The sequence below is a fragment of the Salvelinus fontinalis genome, chromosome 7, assembly GCF_029448725.1.
Source record: "Salvelinus fontinalis isolate EN_2023a chromosome 7, ASM2944872v1, whole genome shotgun sequence".
NCBI classification, from domain to species: domain Eukaryota; kingdom Metazoa; phylum Chordata; class Actinopteri; order Salmoniformes; family Salmonidae; genus Salvelinus; species Salvelinus fontinalis.
The window spans coordinates 64781683-64804494 of NC_074671.1; the positions used below are offsets into that span (position 1 = coordinate 64781683).

Below are 22812 nucleotides of genomic sequence, written 5' to 3' on the forward strand. Positions count from 1 at the left end.
GCAGAATGTCGGACAAAATCCATCTCGTTCCATCTTCTCCCACTGCCGGCCAGGCCGGTAACATCAACAGTGAGGACAAGCCCAGCCTGCCTCGCTAAGCGGATGCTTCACATTTATACATCCGGTGAAATATCTGTCTCATTGTTCTATCTGTGGCTGCACTGTGGTAGTGGGGGAACAGGAAGTTCCAGGCAGGCACGCACCATTCTTCAGAATAAATAAATCGGGGGGATCACGTGACCCCTGAACGAGATGGCCGCATGAACTAGGAGCTCCGCACAAGTAGTTTCCAATTCCTAATCTTACCTCCACTTCAAGTTTAAACTCATTTAGCTTTAGTCAAAAAGTCATGGCGGCTACAAAAGGCGACACTACAGGTGACATTTTTACCCGGACTCGAGCACTAGCGACGGAAAAAGCCTCCAAGAAGCAGCTAGCTTCAGAAAAAGCTAGCGCCATTAGCCAGGAGCAAGAGGACCCGTTCCCCCCCGAGGCCCAACGAAGGCCAACCTCGCACTCTGTCGAAGACATCTTTTCTGAGCTGAGATCCCAACGTACAGAACTCAACACTAAACTAGATGCCATTAACGCTCAGCTCAGTGCGATAGGGGGCAAGGTGACAATCCTGGAAAATGCTTTGCCTGACATAAACAACAAGATAACCATAAACGCGGGGCGCCTGGACGAGGCAGAGAGGCGAATCCTATCCACGGAAAACTTATTGACAGACGCCATGGAAACAATAGCATATGCTAAAAAAAAAATAGAGCAGCTGGAAGAGAAAACAGAGGACCTGGAAAACAGGGGGCGAAGGAATAATTGTGTTCTATTAAATCTGGGCGAAAAAGAAGAGGGAAACATGCCACTGATCCGCTACCTGCAAGACAAACTTCCCGAGTGGCTCCACCTGTCCACCGACAGACCCATAGAACTCGAGAGAGCTCACCGAGCACTGAGGCCCCCACCAGCAGCCAGACAACCACCGCGCCCAATCACCATACGTTTCTTGAGATTCACCGACAAGGAACGAGTCCTACAGGCGGCGAAAACCAACACCATTACAGTGGGAAACGCCAAACTCATCTTACTCCAGGACCTGTCAGCTGGAATACGCCGAAAGCGCCGAGAGTTTGACGAGGTGAAGAAATGCTCCATTGACCGAGGCATCTTTAGGGGATTCAAATACCCAAACGAGCTCAGGATTCTTTACCAAGGAGCCCTGCGACACTTCAAAACTCCCGAAGAGGCAAAACGTTTTTTGAAAGACAACCCCGGTCAATGAGAAATGGACCAATGACTAAATGCGATTACTATTATTACTAAAGGAGGTAAGACAACATATAGCCGATATCCAAAGACCCACCCGCCCTGCTAAATGTCATTATAGCCGTCTAATCTATATTTATGTTCCTTTAGCTGAGAGGGATAGGCTCCATATTATAACCTAGGCCTACTATATGTAGGCTGGGCTATTGATTTTATTTTCTCCCATTTTTAATGTGGTCTGGACAGGGGCTACGTTGTCATTTACCCAATGCGGGGCGGAGAGGATGAGGCATTTCTTTGGTGGGGAGGGGGAGACGTTGTGCGTTGCTAACTGTTCCCGTTTTTTTTTGTTGTTGTTGTTGGAACACAGAATTGTGACTGAGCGGGGAGGTAATAGATCCAACGGGATATGTCGAGTTGTTTGGGAACTCGGCTGGGGTGTTCAGAGACTGTTATTTTATGTAAACCATTTATTTTCCTTTTATGTGAACGCAGCTGTAACTACTATCCACCTTTACCCAGAGATGACTTGCACTAAAGTTCGATTACTGTTCGATGACGATGACTAGTACCTTAAATCTATTGACATGGAACTGCCATGGTCTAGGTCATGCAATAAAACGGAAAAAGATACTATGTGCTCTAAAAAAGGAAAAAGCAGACATCGCGCTATTGCAAGAGACACACCTCTGTGATGCTGAACATGCCAAACTCCGCAGAGCTTGGGTGGGACAGGTGTATTTCTCATCTTTCAAATCCAACAGTAGAGGTACAGCCATACTTATCCATAAGAATGTTCCATTCATAATTGACAAAAACATATCTGATCCGGAGGGGAGATTTATTTTGATAACTGGGTCACTGTATGGGCAACCAATTACTATCTTAAACATATACGCCCCTAACACAGATACTCATGCTTTTATGTCGAAAATGATAACCCTGTTCAATGAGCATTGTGTTTCCTTTGGAGTGTTGGCCGGAGATTTTAATTGTACCCTGAACCCAACCCTAGACAAATCATCTCAAGTCCCCACCACAAATCCTAGATCTGCAAAGATGTTGAACTCTCTTACTAAAGAGATGGGACTGATAGATATCTGGAGAGAGACTAATAGCTCATCTATGGACTATACATACTACTCTAATGTCCATAACACCTACTCCCGTATAGATTACATTTTTATCCCAAAGAGTTTCATAAATTCAGCCACGTGTAGAATCAGACCCATAGCGCTTTCGGATCACGCCTTTGTCCACCTCCGCTTTGACCTCTGCAAAAACATCCCGAGGTCAAAGAGCTGGAAATTCAACACCTCCATGCTATCAAACGAAGCATTCCATACATTGGTAACTACATGGATAGACAACTACACACAAGACAACAAAGATTCTCCTGTTTCTCCGGCCACAATGTGGGACGCTGCTAAAGCCACACTAAGAGGTCATCTAATTGCATATGCTTCCTCTAAGAAAAAAGCAATGGAAGCACACAGGCTAGATCTGGAGAGGGAGCTGGAACGCTGTGAAAAAGTACATAAACAATCCCCAGACAGCACCTCCTGGAGTCAACTTAAAGCAGCCAAAGCCAAACTGAATTTGGACTATACTCGGGAGATTAAAAAAAAAGTTTTCTTTACTAAACAGAAATACCATGAGTATAGCAATAGGCCTAGTAGATTGCTTGCTTATCAATTAAAAAAAGAGCAGTCAGAGCGTACAATTATGGCTATCCGAACAGCAGAGGACGAGGTCACATATGACCCAAAAAAGATCAATTTAACTTTTCATGATTTTTACTGCAAACAATATACAGTGGGGAGAACAAGTATTTGATACACTGCCGATTTTGCAGGTTTTCCTACTTACAAAGCATGTAGAGGTCTGTAATTTTTATCATAGGTACACTTCAACTGTGAGAGACGGAATCTAAAACAAAAATCCAGAAAATCACATTGTATGATTTTTAAATAATTAATTTGCATTTTATTGCATGACATAAGTATTTGATCACCTACCAACCAGTAAGAATTCCGGCTCTCACAGACCTGTTAGTTTTTCTTTAAGAAGCCCTCCTGTTCTCCACTCATTACCTGTATTAACTGCACCTGTTTGAACTCGTTACCTGTATAAAAGACACCTGTCCACACACTCAATCAAACAGATTCCAACCTCTCCACAATGGCCAAGACCAGAGAGCTGTGTAAGGACATCAGGGATAAAATTGTAGACCTGCACAAGGCTGGTATGGGCTACAGGACAATAGGCAAGCAGCTTGGTGAGAAGGAAACAACTGTTGGCGCAATTATTAGAAAATGGAAGAAGTTGAAGATGACGGTCAATCACCCTCGGTCTGGGGCTCCATGCAAGATTTCACCTCGTGGGGCATCAATGATCATGAGGAAGGTGAGGGATCAGCCCAGAACTACACGGCAGGACCTGGTCAATGACCTGAAGAGAGCTGGGACCACAGTCTCAAAGAAAACCATTAGTAACACACTACGCCGTCATGGATTAAAATCCTGCAGCGCACGCAAGGTCCCCCTGCTTAAGCCAGTGCATGTCCAGGCCTGTCTGAAGTTTGCCAATGACCATCTGGATGATCCAGAGGAGGAATGGGAGAAGGTCATGTGGTCTGATGAGACAAAAATAGAGCTTTTTGGTCTAACTCCACTCGCCGTGTTTGGAGGAAGAAGAAGTATGAGTACAACCCCAAGAACACCATCCCAACCGTGAAGCATGGAGGTGGAAACATCATTCTTTGGGGATGCTTTTCTGCAAAGGGGACAGGACGACTGCACCGTATTGAGGGGAGGATGGATGGGGCCATGTATCGCGAGATCTTGGCCAACAACCTCCTTCCCTCAGTAAGAGCATTGAAGATGGGTCGTGGCTGGGTCTTCCAGCATGACAACGACACGAAGCACACAGCCATGGCAACTAAGGAGTGGCTCCGTAAGAAGCATCTCAAGGTCCTGGAGTGGCCTAGCCAGTCTCCAGACCTGAACCCAATAGAAAATCTTTGGAGGGAGCTGAAACTCCGTATTGCCCAGCGACAGCCCCGAAACCTGAAGGATCTGGAGAAGATCTGTAGGGAGGAGTGGGCCAAAATCCCTGCTGCAGTGTGTGCAAACCTAGTCAAGAACTACAGGAAACGTATGATCTCTGTAATTGCAAACAAAGGTTTCTGTACCAAATATTAAGTTCTGCTTTTCTGATGTATCAAATACTTATGTCATGCAATAAAATGCAAATTAATTACTTAAAAATCATACAATGTGATTTTCTGGATTTTTGTTTTAGATTCCGTCTCTCATAGTTGAAGTGTACCTATGATAAAAATTACAGACCTCTACATGCTTTGTAAGTAGGAAAACCTGCAAAATCGGCAGTGTATCAAATACTTGTTCTCCCCACTGTACCTCTGAGAGAAAACACACGGAGGCAGAACTCCACTCCTTCCTAGAGGGAATCTCGCTACCTAAACTATCAGAGACCAACCAAGAAGATCTCAACTCCCCCTTCACTCCTGAGGAGATCCTGGAAGCAATTACCTCCATGCCACCTAACAAGTCCCCAGGCCCAGATGGATTCCCCAGAGAGTTCTACAAAGCTTTTTGGCCCCAGCTTAGCCCTATTTTCATGCCAATGCTGGAGGATTTTTGCAAAAACGGAGTTCTCCCAGACTCAATGCACACAGCTCGCATTACAGTGTTGCTCAAAAAAGACAAGGACCCCCTATCCTGCTCCTCCTTCCGGCCCATAAGCTTGTTGGATTTCGACTTGAAAAATAATTACCAAATTGCTCGCCAAAAGACTAAACACTCTTCTTCCCAAAATAATAAAAGTGGACCAAACTGGATTTATTAGAGACAGATACTCTTCTGATAACATTCGCCGTCTTTTTGATATTATTGATCAAGTAAACGCACAGAAGACCCCTGTCCTGCTGGCTTCACTGGATGCTGAGAAGGCGTTCGACAGGATGGAGTGGAGCTTTCTGTTCTCAGTCTTAGAAAAGTTCAATATGGGCCCAAACTTTATTAAATGGATCAAATCACTATACTCTCATCCAAATGCCATGGTGACTACTAACGGACTGAACTCTGACAGATTCCCTTTGGGACGGGGCACAAGACAAGGGTGCTCGCTGTCCCCCCTGCTCTACTTGTTGGGGGCGGAGCCTCTGGCAGAGTTGATAAGGAGCAATCCAAGTATTATAGGTGTTCCTGCAGGCGGCCTGCAGCACAAGATTTCGCTTTACGCGGATGATGTCTTGCTCTACATATCCAACCCTGAGAAATCCCTTCCTCCCATTTTAGACACAATTGCTCAGTATGGCACGTTTTCAGGTTATAAAATAAATTTTAACAAATCCACTGTCTGCCCTCTCAATATTACACTCACCAGTTCTATGAAGACACTATGCCCATTCCAATGGAAGACACAGGGGTTTCAATACCTTGGGATATTCATAAAACCAGATCTGAATAGGCTTTTCAAGGAGAATTATCTTCCACTCCTGGATCGAATCAAGAACAACCTCCAAACCTGGATCTCCCTCCCAATTAGCTTAGTAGGAAGAATTAATGTAATCCGTATGAACATCCTCCCTAGACTGAACTATTTATTTCAGATGCTCCCATGCTATCTCCCAGCTTCCTTTTTCAAAACAATTAACCAAAGCATCACCAAATTTATATGGGGCAATAAAAAACCTAGGATCAAGCTCTCCACTCTATCGAAACCTGAATCTAAGGGTGGTCTTGCCCTTCCCTCCCTTCAATTGTACTACTGGTCTGCCCAAATCCGCAACATGCTAACATGGATCACAAACAGACAAGAGTCAACGTGGATTCAGATAGAAGCCCAATCCTGTGGTTCATTGCCACTAAGCTCAACTATATTCATTAATAACTTTAGTGAAGTGGGCAACATAGCCAAACCATTTGTGATTTACAGCACCCTACTAGCGTGGAGGGACTGTAAGAAATACCTGGGCATCTCCTCCCAAATATGCTCTCACTCGCCTATAGTAGGCAACCCAGACTTGCCAAAAGCCCTGAGGGATGCCAACTTTAATCTTTGGCATACTCTAGGAATCAGGACCTTCTCAGACCTATTTCATCAGAAGACCACTACACTGAAATCCTTTCAAGAGCTCTGCAGCGAATTCAATGTGCCAAGATCCCACTTCAAATTAGACATGTCATCTCCTCATTTACTTCCAAGAGGAGGTTTAGAACTCAGTTGAACGAAGTTGAAACCCTTCTTGTCACAGCACAATCCATTAAAGGCAAAATATCCTATATCTATAGACTCCTTTCTGAGAAAGGAGGCTCCTCCTTTACTCCTTTGAAAATAATCTGGGAAAAGGACCTTGGTCTGACTATCAGTGATGAGTTATGGGCGGAGGTTTGCGACAGGGTATACTGCTCCTCTACTAATGTAAAAATGAAAGAATCTAATTACAAATTTTTGTACAAATTTTATTACACTCCCTTGAGACTCCATAAAATGAAAACAGACATTTCTCCTAACTGTAAAAGATGTACCTCTGAAAGTGGAACCTATATGCATGTATTTTGGAGCTGTAGAGAGATTGCCAGATTTTGGCAATCTATACATACTGCTGCACAGAAAATACTAGATGTACAGTTTGATATGACCCCGTGTCTCTATCTTCTTAATGCCCAGCAGGACTTTGTTCTTGATCCTGACAGAGAAAATTTGCTCATGACCATTACATACTTTGCTAAGAAATGTATTCTTCTATTGTGGGCCTCTAGTACCTCTCCTACATTTAAAATGTGGATTGACCAGATTGTTGACTTTCTCCCTCTTGAAAAGCTCACTTATGACCTCCACAAGAGGACAGCCCAAGTTTGATAGACTCTGGTCTCCACTACTCAACTATATTTCAAATTGGACAGAGTGAATGGGGGGGATCAGGGAGATGAGCAGATGCGTGTTGTGTAAGGTGCGGTAAAATCTAAAAACTAATTATTGGCTCGTCATCTCAGTTAAGGCTGGAAATAGCTAATAAGAACCTTGATAGTGCTGCTGCAAGATCTATATTTTAAATTTTGTTATAATTATTATTTGTGTGTGTGTGTATGTATGTATGTATGTATGTATGTATGTATGTATGTATGTATGTATGTATGTATGTATGTATGTACAGTGGGGAGAACAAGTATTTGATACACTGCCGATTTTGCAGGTTTTCCTACTTACAAAGCATGTAGAGGTCTGTAATTTTTATCATAGGTACACTTCAACTGTGAGAGACGGAATCTAAAACAAAAATCCAGAAAATCACATTGTATGATTTTTAAGTAATTAATTTGCATTTTATTGCATGACATAAGTATTTGATACATCAGAAAAGCAGAACTTAATATTTGGTACAGAAACCTTTGTTTGCAATTACAGAGATCATACGTTTCCTGTAGTTCTTGACTAGGTTTGCACACACTGCAGCAGGGATTTTGGCCCACTCCTCCCTACAGATCTTCTCCAGATCCTTCAGGTTTCGGGGCTGTCGCTGGGCAATACGGACTTTCAGCTCCCTCCAAAGATTTTCTATTGGGTTCAGGTCTGGAGACTGGCTAGGCCACTCCAGGACCTTGAGATGCTTCTTACGGAGCCACTCCTTAGTTGCCATGGCTGTGTGCTTCGTGTCGTTGTCATGCTGGAAGACCCAGCCACGACCCATCTTCAATGCTCTTACTGAGGGAAGGAGGTTGTTGGCCAAGATCTCGCGATACATGGCCCCATCCATCCTCCCCTCAATACGGTGCAGTCGTCCTGTCCCCTTTGCAGAAAAGCATCCCCAAAGAATGATGTTTCCACCTCCATGCTTCACGGTTGGGATGGTGTTCTTGGGGTTGTACTCATACTTCTTCTTCCTCCAAACACGGCGAGTGGAGTTAGACCAAAAAGCTCTATTTTTGTCTCATCAGACCACATGACCTTCTCCCATTCCTCCTCTGGATCATCCAGATGGTCATTGGCAAACTTCAGACAGCCCTGGACATGCACTGGCTTAAGCAGGGGGACCTTGCGTGCGCTGCAGGATTTTAATCCATGACGGCGTAGTGTGTTACTAATGGTTTTCTTTGAGACTGTGGTCCCAGCTCTCTTCAGGTCATTGACCAGGTCCTGCCGTGTAGTTCTGGGCTGATCCCTCACCTTCCTCATGATCATTGATGCCCCACGAGGTGAAATCTTGCATGGAGCCCCAGACCGAGGGTGATTGACCGTCATCTTGAACTTCTTCCATTTTCTAATAATTGCGCCAACAGTTGTTTCCTTCTCACCAAGCTGCTTGCCTATTGTCCTGTAGCCCATCCCAGCCTTGTGCAGGTCTACAATTTTATCCCTGATGTCCTTACACAGCTCTCTGGTCTTGGCCATTGTGGAGAGGTTGGAATCTGTTTGATTGAGTGTGTGGACAGGTGTCTTTTATACAGGTAACGAGTTCAAACAGGTGCAGTTAATACAGGTAATGAGTGGAGAACAGGAGGGCTTCTTAAAGAAAAACTAACAGGTCTGTGAGAGCCGGAATTCTTACTGGTTGGTAGGTGATCAAATACTTATGTCATGCAATAAAATGCAAATTAATTATTTAAAAATCATACAATGTGATTTTCTGGATTTTTTTTTTAGATTCCGTCTCTCACAGTTGAAGTGTACCTATGATAAAAATGACAGACCTCTACATGCTTTGTAAGTAGGAAAACCTGCAAAATCGGCAGTGTATCAAATACTTGTTCTCCCCACTGTATGTATGTATGTATGTATGTATGTATGTATGTATGTATGTATGTATGTATATGTATATATTTATGTGTATGTATGTATATGTATATACAGTGGGGAGAACAAGTATTTGATACACTGCCGATTTTGAAGGTTTTCCTACTTACAAAGCATCTAGAGGTCTGTAATTTTTATCATAGGTACACTTCAACTGTGAGAGACGGAATCTAAAACAAAAATCCAAAAAATCACATTGTATGATTTTTAAGTAATTAATTTGCATTTTATTGCATGACATAAGTATTTGATCACCTACCAACCAGTAAGAATTCCGGCTCTCACAGACCTGTTAGTTTTTCTTTAAGAAGCCCTCCTGTTCTCCACTCATTACCTGTATTAACTGCACCTGTTTGAACTCGTTACCTGTATAAAAGACACCTGTACACACACTCAATCAAACAGACTCCAATCTCTCCACAATGGCCAAGACCAGAGAGCTGTGTAAGGACATCAGGGATAAAATTGTAGACCTGCACAAGGCTGGGATGGGCTACAGGACAATAGGCAAGCAGCTTGGTGAGAAGGCAACAACTGTTGGCGCAATTATTAGAAAATGGAAGAAGTTGAAGATGACGGTCAACCACCCTCGGTCTGGGGCTCCATGCAAGATCTCACCTCGTGGGGCATCAATGATCATGAGGAAGGTGAGGGATCAGCCCAGAACTACACGGCAGGACCTGGTCAATGACCTGAAGAGAGCTGGGACCACAGTCTCAAAGAAAACCATTAGTAACACACTACGCCGTCATGGATTAAAATCCTGCAGCGGACGCAAGGTCCCCCTGCTTAAGCCAGTGCATGTCCAGGCCTGTCTGAAGTTTGCCAATGACCATCTGGATGATCCAGAGGAGGAATGGGAGAAGGTCATGTGGTCTGATGAGACAAAAATAGAGCTTTTTGGTCTAACTCCACTCGCCGTGTTTGGAGGAAGAAGAAGTATGAGTACAACCCCAAGAACACCATCCCAACCATGAAGCATGGAGGTGGAAACATCATTCTTTGGGGATGCTTTTCTGCAAAGGGGACAGGACGACTGCACCGTATTGAGGGGAGGATGGATGGGGCCATGTATCGCGAGATCTTGGCCAACAACCTCCTTCCCTCAGTAAGAGCATTGAAGATGGGTCGTGGCTGGGTCTTCCAGCATGACAACGACACGAAGCACACAGCCATGGCAACTAAGGAGTGGCTCCGTAAGAAGCATCTCAAGGTCCTGGAGTGGCCTAGCCAGTCTCCAGACCTGAACCCAATAGAAAATCTTTGGAGGGAGCTGAAAGTCCGTATTGCCCAGCGACAGCCCCGAAACCTGAAGGATCTGGAGAAGATCTGTAGGGAGGAGTGGGCCAAAATCCCTGCTGCAGTGTGTGCAAACCTAGTCAAGAACTACAGGAAACGTATGATCTCTGTAATTGCAAACAAAGGTTTCTGTACCAAATATTAAGTTCTGCTTTTCTGATGTATCAAATACTTATGTCATGCAATAAAATGCAAATTAATTACTTAAAAATCATACAATGTGATTTTCTGGATTTTTGTTTTAGATTCCGTCTCTCATAGTTGAAGTGTACCTATGATAAAAATTACAGACCTCTACATGCTTTGTAAGTAGGAAAACCTGCAAAATCGGCAGTGTATCAAATACTTGTTCTCCCCACTGTATATATAACAATTTTTTATTATTATTATTATTTTTTTAAGTTTGTCACATCTGTGAATGTGGAATGTGTTTGGTTGGTTGATTGAAAACTTAATAAAACTTTAAATTGAAAAAAAAAGAATAAATAAATCTCCAGAACTGTGACGTCAAGAACCTTTGTGTTGGTTTCTATGTATTACTACAGGTATGTAATAGCAGGTTTAAACGTTCTAATATCAAAAGAACATGTCGTCCCATTCTAGGTAACAAATCTGTTTAGGTATTATCACGTTTGGTAAAGGGTTGATTTGTTATTTTTGTGTCAAACCAAGTGAAGAACGCGATAACTATTTTACGAGCCACATAACTAGAGACTTTGGGTTTGTCTGAGTGGATGTACATCATTTTCTCAAGGTAATTTCATAAAAAATAAATGTATTTGAGGTTTCTGAGTTCCTTTTGCATGTTAATTGGTTTTGTGTAAAATTCATAAACTGGGAAAATGGCGACGCCCACTCTGTCTGGGCATTGAAGCTGAATGTAATGATTATCAGTTTTCTACATGTGTACTAATATTCAGACACATTCAGTTTCTATCTTTGTCTATAAATGTTAATATGGTGTGAACGGGAAATACAACTGGTTTTTGATTGAAATAATACAGTGAAGTCAAGGTTATTCAGGAAAATATTACGTTGTGCTGCCTGAAACAAACTGCAACCGTGTACTAAATGTTTTTTGAGTCATTTATTAATTTAAGTAAATTCAAGAAATCTACTATAGGTTAAGTTTAGTTACATTGTGCAGCGTGTACTTTTGTCTAATTTCAATTAATTCATGTTTTGTTGTCAATGCTTACCTACCTGATTACCTACCGGCGCTGTGTACCGGCACCTCAATTTTCTACTGCCTGAGCTCATTTCCTCTTATAGAAAAATAGCTGAAAAGTTTTGTGAAGCACCTGTATCTAAATAATTACAGTACTGGCACCCACAATGACTACATACACCTATTTCAGTCCAAGTCAAGCACTGAATTTGATAATTGAACAAGAAGAAATAGAATATATTTTAATTGAGAATATAGAAAGTGCCAGAACAGTCAAGACAATTAACCTTCTGTGTCTGTTTCTTATTGTTACTACAGGACGACTAGAATTAAGTCTGAGGCCGGTAACATCAACAGTGAGGACAAGCCCAGCCTGCCTCTCTCCTTCCACACTGAGTCCAAACCTACATTCACTGGGTCTTGATTGTGACAGTGGAGCCCAGTTTGCACTGCAGGATCCAGAGATGGCATCAGTGAAGCTGGAAGACTGCAGTCAAACACTGGAGCTGAATGTCAACATTAAAGATGAAGAAGAGGAGGAGAAGATTGGGAAATCTGTTAATCATGGTAAGAGCAGGTTCTGTTTGTTGTTCATTCCATCTTCCCACTCTGCATGAAAATTTGCAGTAGAACTGTTTCATGATGAACTGTTTCAATGAGAAGGTAGATGTTATTTCATGCTACTCCGACTTGCATTGTTTGACACCAGTATTGCCAGCATTTGTTTTATTCACTGGGCTATCTGGAGTGTTCAGAGAGTAGGCTAAAGAAGTAAAGGAGACAAACTGCCAGCGTTTTAAAGTTCTATGATTTTTTTTGTACCTTTATTTAACTATTCAAGTCAGTTAATTAAGAACAAATTATGATTTACATTGACGGCCTACACCCTGCCAAACCCAGGCGACGCTGGGCCAATTGTGCGCCGCCCTATGGGACTTCCAATCATGTGATACAGCCTGGTTACTAACCCTTGTGATAGTGAGTGGATGATGATATGACTCATCATTTTCACAACTTTTAGAAAGGTTTTATTCTCTTTTGTTTTGTACAGCCTACTGATATGAATAAATATGTCACCTGGTACAGCAGAAGAGGACTGGCCACCCCTTTGAGCCTGGTTCCTCTCTACATTTCTTCCTAGCTTCCTGCTTGCTGGGGAGTTTTTTGTGGCCACTTTGCTTCTACATCTGCATTGCTTGCTCTTTGGGGATTGAGGCTGGGTTTTTGTTAAGCACTTTGTGAAAGCTTCTGATGTAATAAGGCCTACATAAAATACATGTGATTGACATGTATATCACACCAACTGACTGGTTCTTCTGATGTTGTTCACACAGGAGACCATGTAGAGACATTCTCTACATCCAGAGAGCAACAGCAGGAAGATCACAGAGCTAAGAGGTCTCACCACTGCCCACATTGTGAGGAGATTTTCCCATTTCTATCAAAGCTAAAAATCCACCTAAAAATCCACACAATAGAGAATCAGTATTCCTGTACTGACTGTAGGAAGAATTTCACAACATTAAAGGCTCTGACAGTTCATCAGAGAGTGCATGCAGGAGAGAAGCCCTACTCCTGCTCTGACTGTGTAAAATGCTTCACAACATCAACTGAGCTAAAAGTTCATCAGAGAACACACACAGGAGAGAAGCCTTACTCCTGCTCTGATTGTGGAAAGAGTTTCTCTCAACTGGGCACCTTAAAACACCATGAACGTATACACACGGGAGAGAAGCCTTACTCCTGCTCTGACTGTGGAAAGAGTTTCTCTGTACTGGAACACTTGAAAGCACATGAACGTATACATACAGGTGAGAAGCCTTACTCCTGCTCTGAATGTGTTAAATGCTTCACAACATCAACTGGGCTAAAAGTTCATCAGAGAACCCATACAGGAGAGAAGCCTTACTCCTGCTCTGATTGTGTAAAATGCTTCACAACATCATCTAGGCTAAAAGTTCATCAGAGAACCCATACAGGAGAGAAGCCTTACTTCTGCTCTGATTGTGCGGTGAGTTTCTCTCTAGTGAGCCACTTAAAACGACATACACATATACATACAGGAGAGAAGCCTTACTCCTGCTCTGACTGTGGAACGAGTTTCTCTTTACTGTGCCACTTAAAACGACATGAACGTATACACACGGGAGAGAAGCCTTACTCCTGCTCTGACTGTGGAAAGAGTTTCTCTGTACTGGGCCACTTAAAAAGACACCAACATGTACACAAGGGAGAGAAGCCCTACTCCTGCTCTGATTGTGTAAAATGCTTCACAACATCAACTGAGCTAAAAGTTCATCGGAGAACACACACAGGAGAGAAGCCTTACTCTTGCTCTTATTGTGAAAAATGCTTCACAACATCAACTGGGCTAAAAGTTCATCAGAGAAAACACACAGGAGAGAAGCCTTACTCCTGCTCTGATTGTGTAAAATTCTTCACAACATCAACTGGGCTAAAAGTTCATCAGAGAACACACACAGGAGAGAAGCCTTACTGCTGCTCTGACTGTGGAAAGCGTCTCTCTCGAATGGGCCAGTTGAGGAGACACCAACATAAACATAAAGGAAATAAGCCTTTCCACTGATCTGACTAGAATATGTTTTAAAACAACAGCTGAGCTAAAAGTTAATCAAAGAACACACACAGGAGAGAAGCCTGACTCTTGCTCTGATTTTGTCAAATGCTTCACAACATCAAGTGGGCTAAAAGTTCATCAGAGAACACACACAGGAGAGAAGCCTTACGTCTGCTTTCAATGTGGCAAGAGTTTCTCCCAATTGGGCAATGTTAAAACACACCAACGGATACACACTTAAGAGAAGCCTTATCACTGCACTGACTGTGAGAAGAGATTCTACAGATTGGGCCATTTATAAAGACACCAATGTATACATAAAGGAGAGAAGCCTCATCAATTCTCTCAGACCAGCTAAGATTAATCACGCCACTTAATTCTCATCTCATAAAGTAATTGCCCATGTTGAATTGGCTCAAATGAAGAAAGTGTAGAACACTCTATTGTAATCCTATTGTTTCTCACTGTGAGAGAACTGTGCAGAGGAAAGGGTGCGTTTAAGGGCCTCCCGGGTGGCGCAGTGGTCTAAGGCTGTGCAACCAGAGATTCTGGGTTCGCGCCCAGGCTCTGTCGCAGCCGGCCATGACCGCGCACAATTAGCCCAGCGTCGTCCGGGTTAGGGAGGGTTTGGTCGGCAGGGATATCCTTGACTCATCACGCACTAGCGACTCCTGTGGCAGGCCAGGCGCAGTGCACGCTGACCAGGTCGCCAGGTGTATGGTGTTTCCTCTGACACATTGGTGCGGCTAGCTTCCGGGTTGGATCAATGTGTCAGGAAGCAGTGCGGCTTGGTTGGGTTGTGTTTCAGAGGACGCATGGCTCTCGACCTTCGCCTCTCCTGAGTCCGAACGGGAGTTGCAACGATGAGACAAGACAGTAACTACTACCAATTGGATACCACGAAATTGGGGAGAAAAAGGGGTAAAAAAAAGAAGAAAGGGTGCGTTTATAGAATGTTAGCCTCTCTACTTTACTGATCAGTATGCACCTTATCAGTTTTGATGAGTTTTGTTAGCTTCTACTGCAAAGATATTGAGCTGACCTTGAATTTGCCCTTAAGGTTGAATATCCTCTGTGAGGCGTCTCACGATGGATTCTGATGGGTGACTGGGTGGTACTGCTTCCCTCTGCAGTTTTCTGTGGGAATGAGCTAGTAGACACAACATACACTGAGTGTACAAAACATTAAGGACACCTGCTCTTTCCAAAACATAGCTTTCACCTGGGTTCACCTGGTCAGTCTATCTTCCTTAATGATGTAGTTTTTGTGTATTTATTATGGATCCTCATTAGCTTTCAGCAAAAACAAGAAACTGCGGTTGCAGTGGGCTAAGGAATGAAAACACTGGAAAGTTGGAAAAATATTGCCTGGTCCGATGAATCCCGGTTCCTGCTATTTCACGCTGATGGGAGGACTAGGGTATGGAGGAAACCACGAGTACATGCATCCAGTGGTGGAAAAAGTACCTAACTGTTGTCATGACGTTGCTCTGTGGGTAAGGTTTATGACCCCCCCATAAATACCTTTCTCCCCTTCCCTCTCTCTTGACTCTACAGAGGGACTCTTGAATAGCCTTTGTTAAACATAGAGAGTCTGGGAACATCAAACAAGTGGAGGGAAAGGAACCATATTTCGGTAATAGAACCAGTTGAAAATATGCGTTGGTACTTAATGAATATGATGTCAGTTCGGTTGTCATCTGAGACATTATGACTGATGACAGGACGACCTAAACTGTATCTGGGAAAGTCTACACATTATAATGATCAGATTCACATGGAATTGTTGTGCAATTCAAATGTTTAAACATAAAATTATTTGTGAAAAGATTAAATGTAATTTTAGCTTCCAAATGAGAGATTTGGGTTTTCATAAGGTTAGGACTCTGCTCAATCAGTGGCCTGCCCCTGTGAAGAGACATGGGTTATAAACTATGAAACACACCCTTCTCTCCCTCCACTATATAAGCCCTTGACGAAAATGTAACCTCCTGTTCCGGGTACATTAGGATGACAGTCCGATGTCAGAAGGATTCAGATAATAACTACAGAACGAAGCCAACCTCAGCGTGAGCTTTGGTTGCGAATGGTATGAACTTTGAACTCTTATTCGCTACAGAAGTGATACCTCCTAGCCGTTGAGTTAGCAGCGGCTGCTGTAAACGTGGGCTAGGAGAGGACAGACAGAGTATCCCGTCTACCACACAACGACGACACTACAACGTATCCCGTTCACCACCTGAGACACTCTTCAAAGGACAAAGGACTCACAGCCTTCCATCTACCACCAACCTATTGAAGCGCAGCTCAGAGTAAATATTTATTGCATTTTCCTTTTCCAAATTGGCGGTAATTTAGAATGCATAAGATTCTCTATTTACGATCGAGTAGCTGCCTACGGCCCGATAGAGACACAGCTTCTCCCTTTGTTCTTCAGTCTTCCCGCTCTTTCACTCAAACCCAACCCCCTTTTCTTTGTGTAACCAGCTGTCATATCTGTTCCGTACGCTAAGGACGTTTTCCTTTATGACATAATTTGTAATCAAGGTATGATTCATTCTGTGTATATGTAATTCTGTGTGATTAGTTAGGTATTTAGTAAATAAATAATGAAACCCAATTTTGTATTGCTGATTCAACTTGTTAGCCAGGGTTCGTGAAGATAACCAAGAATTTACAACTTTCAGATGAGACTGAAATAAGGTGACGATTAATATTGACTGCTATTGATGTAAAATATTACTAGGTCTTTAAGAGTTTATTCAGAAGATAACTGCTCTATAAATATTATTTCGTGGTGCCCCGACTTTCTAGTTAATTACATTTACATGATTAGATCAATCAGGTAATATTAATTACGGAGAAAGGATTTTATAGAATAGCATGTCATATCACTTAGTCCGGCATAGCCAAAGACACGACACTGTCATACTTGAGTGAAAGTAATGATACCTTAATATAAAATAACGCAAGTAAAAGTGAGTCACCCAGTAAAATACTACTTGAGTAAAAGTCTAAAAGTATTTGGTTGTAAATATACTTAAGTATCAAAGGTAAAAGTATGAATCATTTCAAATTCCTTAAATTAAGCAAACCAGACTGTACAACTGTGTTGTGTTTTTTATATTACGGATAGCCAGGAACTCACTCCAACACTCAGACATAATTTACAAATGAAACATTTGTGTTTAGTGAGTACGCCAGATCAGTGGCAGTAGGGATGACCAGGGATGTTATCTTGATAAGTATGTGAACTGGACCCTTTTCTTTCCTGTTCTAATCATAACATTCAAAAGGCACTCGCACATCTGAGCAAACTTTTTTGCAGGTGCATGGCAACAATTGAACAAGATGAAGGAAAAAAGGAAACCGCACACTGCTCTTGATAGTATCACTGATATTTAATAAGCTTTACGTATCGGCCTCACGGTCTTCGTCAGAGCTTTTATGGTTTAAAAAGAAATTGCACCCTTATGTATACCTAGCCCCACCCACATCCGTTCCACACATCGAAGGGGGTTGGAGGCAAAGGAAAAACAAATAAGTGTTACCAAAAATAACAATATGCATTCCATAAATATTACAAAAGTGTATAAATAAGACATATTAAACACGTCTGTAAAACCACAATGAGGCCATAGCAAGTTTTCATTAATCATTGGGTACATCGTACAAAAAACATCAGAGTAATCTTCAATAGGCACATAATTCATGTTCAAATTCACAACATAACATACATAGGCATTTCATCATTAAGTCCTTCAGGAAAAAAACATTCTCTTTTACTCAGAGTATTATTATTTTAAAGATAAACTTGTTGTTAATCCCACCACAGTGTCCGATTTCAAAAAGTCTTTACGACGAAAGCACAACATATCATTATGTTAGGTCAGCACCTCTATTCACAGCAAAACACAGCTATTTTTCCAGCCAAAGAGAGGAGTCACAAAAGCAGAAATAGAGATAAAATTAACCACAAACCTTTGATGATCTTCATCAGATGACACTCATAGGACTTCATGTTACACGATACATGTATGTTTTGTTCGATAAAGTTCATATTTATATCCAAAAATCGTAGTTTACATTGGCGCGTTATGTTCAGTAATGTTTTGCCTCCAAAATATCCGGTGTTTTGCAGAGAGCCGCATCAATTTACAGAAATACTCATAATAACATTGATAAAAGATACAAGTGTTTTACATGGAACTTTTGATAAACTTCTCCTTAATGCAACCGCTGTGTCAGATTTTTTTTTTTAAATACGGAAAAAGCACACCATGCAATAATCTGAGTACGGCATTGTGTTGTTTAAGTGTTCCCTTTATTTTTTTGAGCAGTGTATTAAGTTAAAATAAAAATGTTCATTGTTCATTCAGTATTGTTGCAATTGTCATTATTACAAAAATGTGTGTGTGTGTATGATATATATATAAATACATATATATAGTTTTTTTTTTATTAAATCGGCCGATTAATCGGTATCGGCTTTTTTTGTCCTCCAATAATCGGTATCGGCATTGAAAAATCATAATCGGTCGACCTCTAGTATATATACCTGTGTTTTCTGTCTGTCTATGACAGTGTGTCTTGTTTGTTCAAGCCTACCAGCGGTTTGTGTCTCAGCTCCTGCTTTTTCCAGTCTCTCTTTTCTCGCCCTTCTGGTTTTGACCCCTGACTCCGAGCCCGCCTGTCTGACCCTGCCTGTGGTCCTGTACCTTTGGCTCTCCTCTGGATTACCGACCTTTGCCTGACCTGGGCCTGCCTGCACCTTGGCCCCACTACTCTGGATTACCGACCTTTGCCTGACCTGGGCCTGCCTGCCGTCCTGTACCTTGGCCCCACTACTCTGGATTATTGACCCCAGCCTACCTTGACCTGTCGTTTGCCTGCCCCTGTTGTTACAATAAACATTGTTACTTCTACACAGTCTGCACTTGGGTCTTACCTGAAACCTGATAACAAGTTAGGCAACACATTGACTGGAGGACAAACCTAGTTGCCAAACCCCATATTGCAAATTCAATCTCCCCCTTCATCATCATCATCATCAAACAGATAATTCAAACGTGTGGATTTAGTGCTAAACTGGAAGGACTCATTGTCTCTGTGAATTGAAATTATGTTGTTCCCCACCAGTGCCCTCAGAAGAGGAAACAACGATACAATGGAGTCTAACAACATCTCTCTCAAACAGCACAGATGTGAGATGTGTTTCACTGTAGAAGCACTGGTCCTCTTACATTTGAATACCAGGTTGCATATTACAATATTTAAGGGCATATCAGATGGTCTGCTCTGACCATAACAGTCACACCAAGCATAGGGTTGGTTGGTATAAGATTGAAATGGGTAAATAATGTACCTGTGAAAGCCCTATGAAATAGCTCCCCAATACCATCTGATGTATATATTTAATGTATTACATGAATGGTGACCACAGCCCTTCCAACAATACATTTAAATAATGTTTTACTGTGATTGTTTTCATCCTGATGCATGTATACAATGGATTAAAAAATAAAGGGAACACTAAAATAACACATCCTAGATTTGAATGAATGAAATATTCTTATTAAATACTTTTTTCTTTACATAGTTGAATGTGCTGACAACAAAATCACACAAAAATTATCAATGTAAATCAAATTTATCAACCCATGGAGGTCTGGATTTGGAGTCACACTCAAAATTAAAGTGGAAAACCACATTACAGGCTGATCCAACTTTGATGTAATGACCTTAAAACAAGTCAAAATGAGGCTCAGTAGTGTGTGTGGCCTCCACGTGCCTGTATGACCTCCCTACAACGCCTGGGCATGCTCCTGATGAGGTGGCGGATGGTCTCCTGAGGGATCTCCTCCCAGACCTGGACTAAAGCATCCGCCAACTCCTGGACAGTCTGTGGTGCAACGTGGCGTTGGTGGATGGAGCGAGACATGATGTCCCAGATGTGCTCAATTGGATTCAGGTCTGGGGAACGGGCGGACCAGTCCATAGCATCAATGCCTTCCTCTTGCAGGAACTGCTGACACACTCCAGCCACATGAGGTCTAGCATTGTCTTGCATTAGGAGGAACCCAGGGCCAACCGCACCAGCATATGGTCTCACAAGGGGGCTGAGGATCTCATCTCGGTACCTAATGGCAGTCAGGCTACCTCTGGCGAGCACATGGAGGGCTGTGCGGCCCCCCAAAGAAATGCCACCCCACACCATGACTGACCCACCGCCAAACCGGTCATGCTGGAGGATGTTGCAGGCAGCAGAACGTTCTCCACGGCGTCTCCAGACTCTGTCACATGTGCTCAGTGTGAACCTGCTTTCATCTGTGAAGAGCACAGGGCACCAGTGGCGAATTTGCCAATCTTGAGGTTCTCTGGCAAATGCCAAACGTCCTGCACGGTGTTGGGCTGTAAGCACAACCCCCACCTGTGGACATCGGGCCCTCATACCACCCTCATGGAGTCTGTTTCTGACCGTGTGAGCAGACACATGCACATTTGTGGCCTGCTGGAGGTCATTTTGCAGGGCTCTGGCAGTGCTCCTCCTTACACAAAGGCGGAGGTAGCGGTCCTGCTGCTGGGTTGTTGCCCTCCTACGGCCTCCTCCACGTCTCCTGATGTACTGGCCTGTCTCCTGGTAGCGCCTCAATGCTCTGGACACTACGCTGACAGACACAGCAAACCTTCTTGCCACAGCTCGCATTGATGTGCCATCCTGGATGAGCTGCACTACCTGAGCCACTTGTGTGGGTTGTAGACTCCGTCTCATGCTACCACTAGAGTGAAAGCACCGCCAGCATTCAAAAGTGACCAAAACATCAGCCAGGAAGCATAGGAACTGAGAAGTGGTCTGTGGTCACCACCTGCAGAACCACTCCTTTATTGGGGGTGTCTTGCTAATTGCCTATAATTTCCACCTGTTGTCTATTCCATTTGCACAACAGCATGTGAAATTTATTGTCAATCAGTGTTGCTTCCTAAGTGGACAGTTTGATTTCACAGAAGTGTGATTGACTTGGAGTTACATTGTGTTGTTTAAGTGTTCCCTTTATTTTTTTGAGCAGTGTACATCACTCCTGATAGACACAAGCTAAAACTCTTGCAGAAATGTAGCAGCCTATACACCTAATCATTAGCGATCTGACATGCTGTATTGCATGGAAACTGTAGGCTACTAACAACAGCAGCTACATAGTCTAGCTTACTATGGTCCTGTCCCTCTGGCCAGGGTAAACAAAGTGGTAATGTTGTGTATTGTATATACAGTATTTCACTTCAAACAGTTTATTTCATTGAATTATACATAAGAGAAGAAGAGGTTGCCCAGCATAAATTCATGTACAAACATTATTTTGATTACATTCTTGTCATTTAGCAGATGTTCTTATCCAGAGCGACTTACAGGACAAATAAGGGTTAATTGCCTTGCTCAAGGGCACAATGACAGATTTTTCACCTAGTCGGCTCGGGATTCAAACCAGCAACCTTTCAGTTACTGGCCCAACACTCTTAACCGCTAGGCTACCTGCCACCAGATCAATTAACTTCCACTCAGTTATTCAAATACATTCATCATCAATGACTAAAATAATAAAAAAAGTATTAAAAGATACATTTCATAAACACAAGTAGTCGATTCATAGCCTGTTTATCATTAAACAAAAGTTGTTTAATAATATAAAATAATCCACCCAAACTAACGCTAAAAACTGATCATCACACCATCTTTATCTGATATACACTGAGTCCACAAACATTAGGAACACCTTCCTAATATTGCGTTGCACCCCCCTTTGTCCTCAGAACAGCCTCAATTCGTTGAAACATACACTGTCCAAGGCGTTGAGAGCGTTCCACAGGGATGCTGGCCCATGTTGACTCCAATGCTTCCCACAATTGTGTCAAGTTTGCTGGGAGTGGATCTCTACTCCGAATAGCTTGTTCTATCTCCTCCCACCGATGCACAATTGGATTGAGATCTGGTGACTCGGCAGGCCACTGCAGTAAGCTGAATTCACTGTCATGTTCTTGGAACCATTCCTGGACAAGCCTTGTGGCATGGAGCATAATCCTGCAAACATTATATATTTGCAGAAGGATACACTGATTGGCAATGATGTTTAGATATCCTGTAGCATTCAAACATTGCAAAACTTTTATCAAGGGGCCCAATGTGTTCCCTGAAAACACACCCCAACCATCACCCTGCAATGCTGACACACAGCATGGATGCATACAGTGGTGTAAAGTACTGAAGTAAAAATTATTTAAACTACTTTAGTAGTATCTGTACTTGACTATTTATATTTTTGACAACCTTTATTTCACTACATTCCTAAAGAAAATAATGTACTTTTTACTCCATACATTTTCCCTGACACCCAAAAGTACTCGTTACATTTTTTATGATTAGCAGGACAGAAAATGATCCAATTCACGCACTTATCAAGATAACATCCCTGATCTGGCGGACTCACTAAACAGAAATGCTTCATTTATAAATGATGTCTGAGTGTTGGTGTGCCCCTGTCTATCTGTAATATTTTTTTTAAAACAAGACAATTGTGTCGTCTGGTTTGCGGATTAGCCTAAATTTTAGCCTAAAATGACATACCCAAATCTAACTGCTTGTAGCTCAGGCCCTGAAGCAAGGATATGCATCCGTAGTACCATTTGA

The 22812-nt window shown here is 42.5% G+C and overlaps 1 protein-coding gene across 1 annotated transcript; it reads left to right on the forward strand.

The window, feature by feature from the left end:
* Window positions 1–349: 349 nt before the first annotated feature.
* LOC129860119 (oocyte zinc finger protein XlCOF22-like) lies at window positions 350–14141 on the forward strand. The gene is made up of 2 exons (XM_055930438.1): window positions 350–1246; window positions 13083–14141. Exons 1-2 carry the CDS (start codon window positions 350–352, stop codon window positions 14139–14141), a joined length of 1956 nt encoding a protein of 651 aa, XP_055786413.1.
* Window positions 14142–22812: the final 8671 nt, after the last annotated feature.

Bases quoted from the DNA above. Each gene is read 5' to 3' on its own strand.
- LOC129860119 (XM_055930438.1), top strand. From the start codon at position 350: ATGGCGGCTACAAAAGGCGACACTACAGGTGACATTTTTACCCGGACT. The intron at 1,247-13,082 runs GCAAAACGTTTT...ACAACATTAAAG, and splicing joins ACTTCAAAACTCCCGAAGAG to GCTCTGACAGTTCATCAGAG.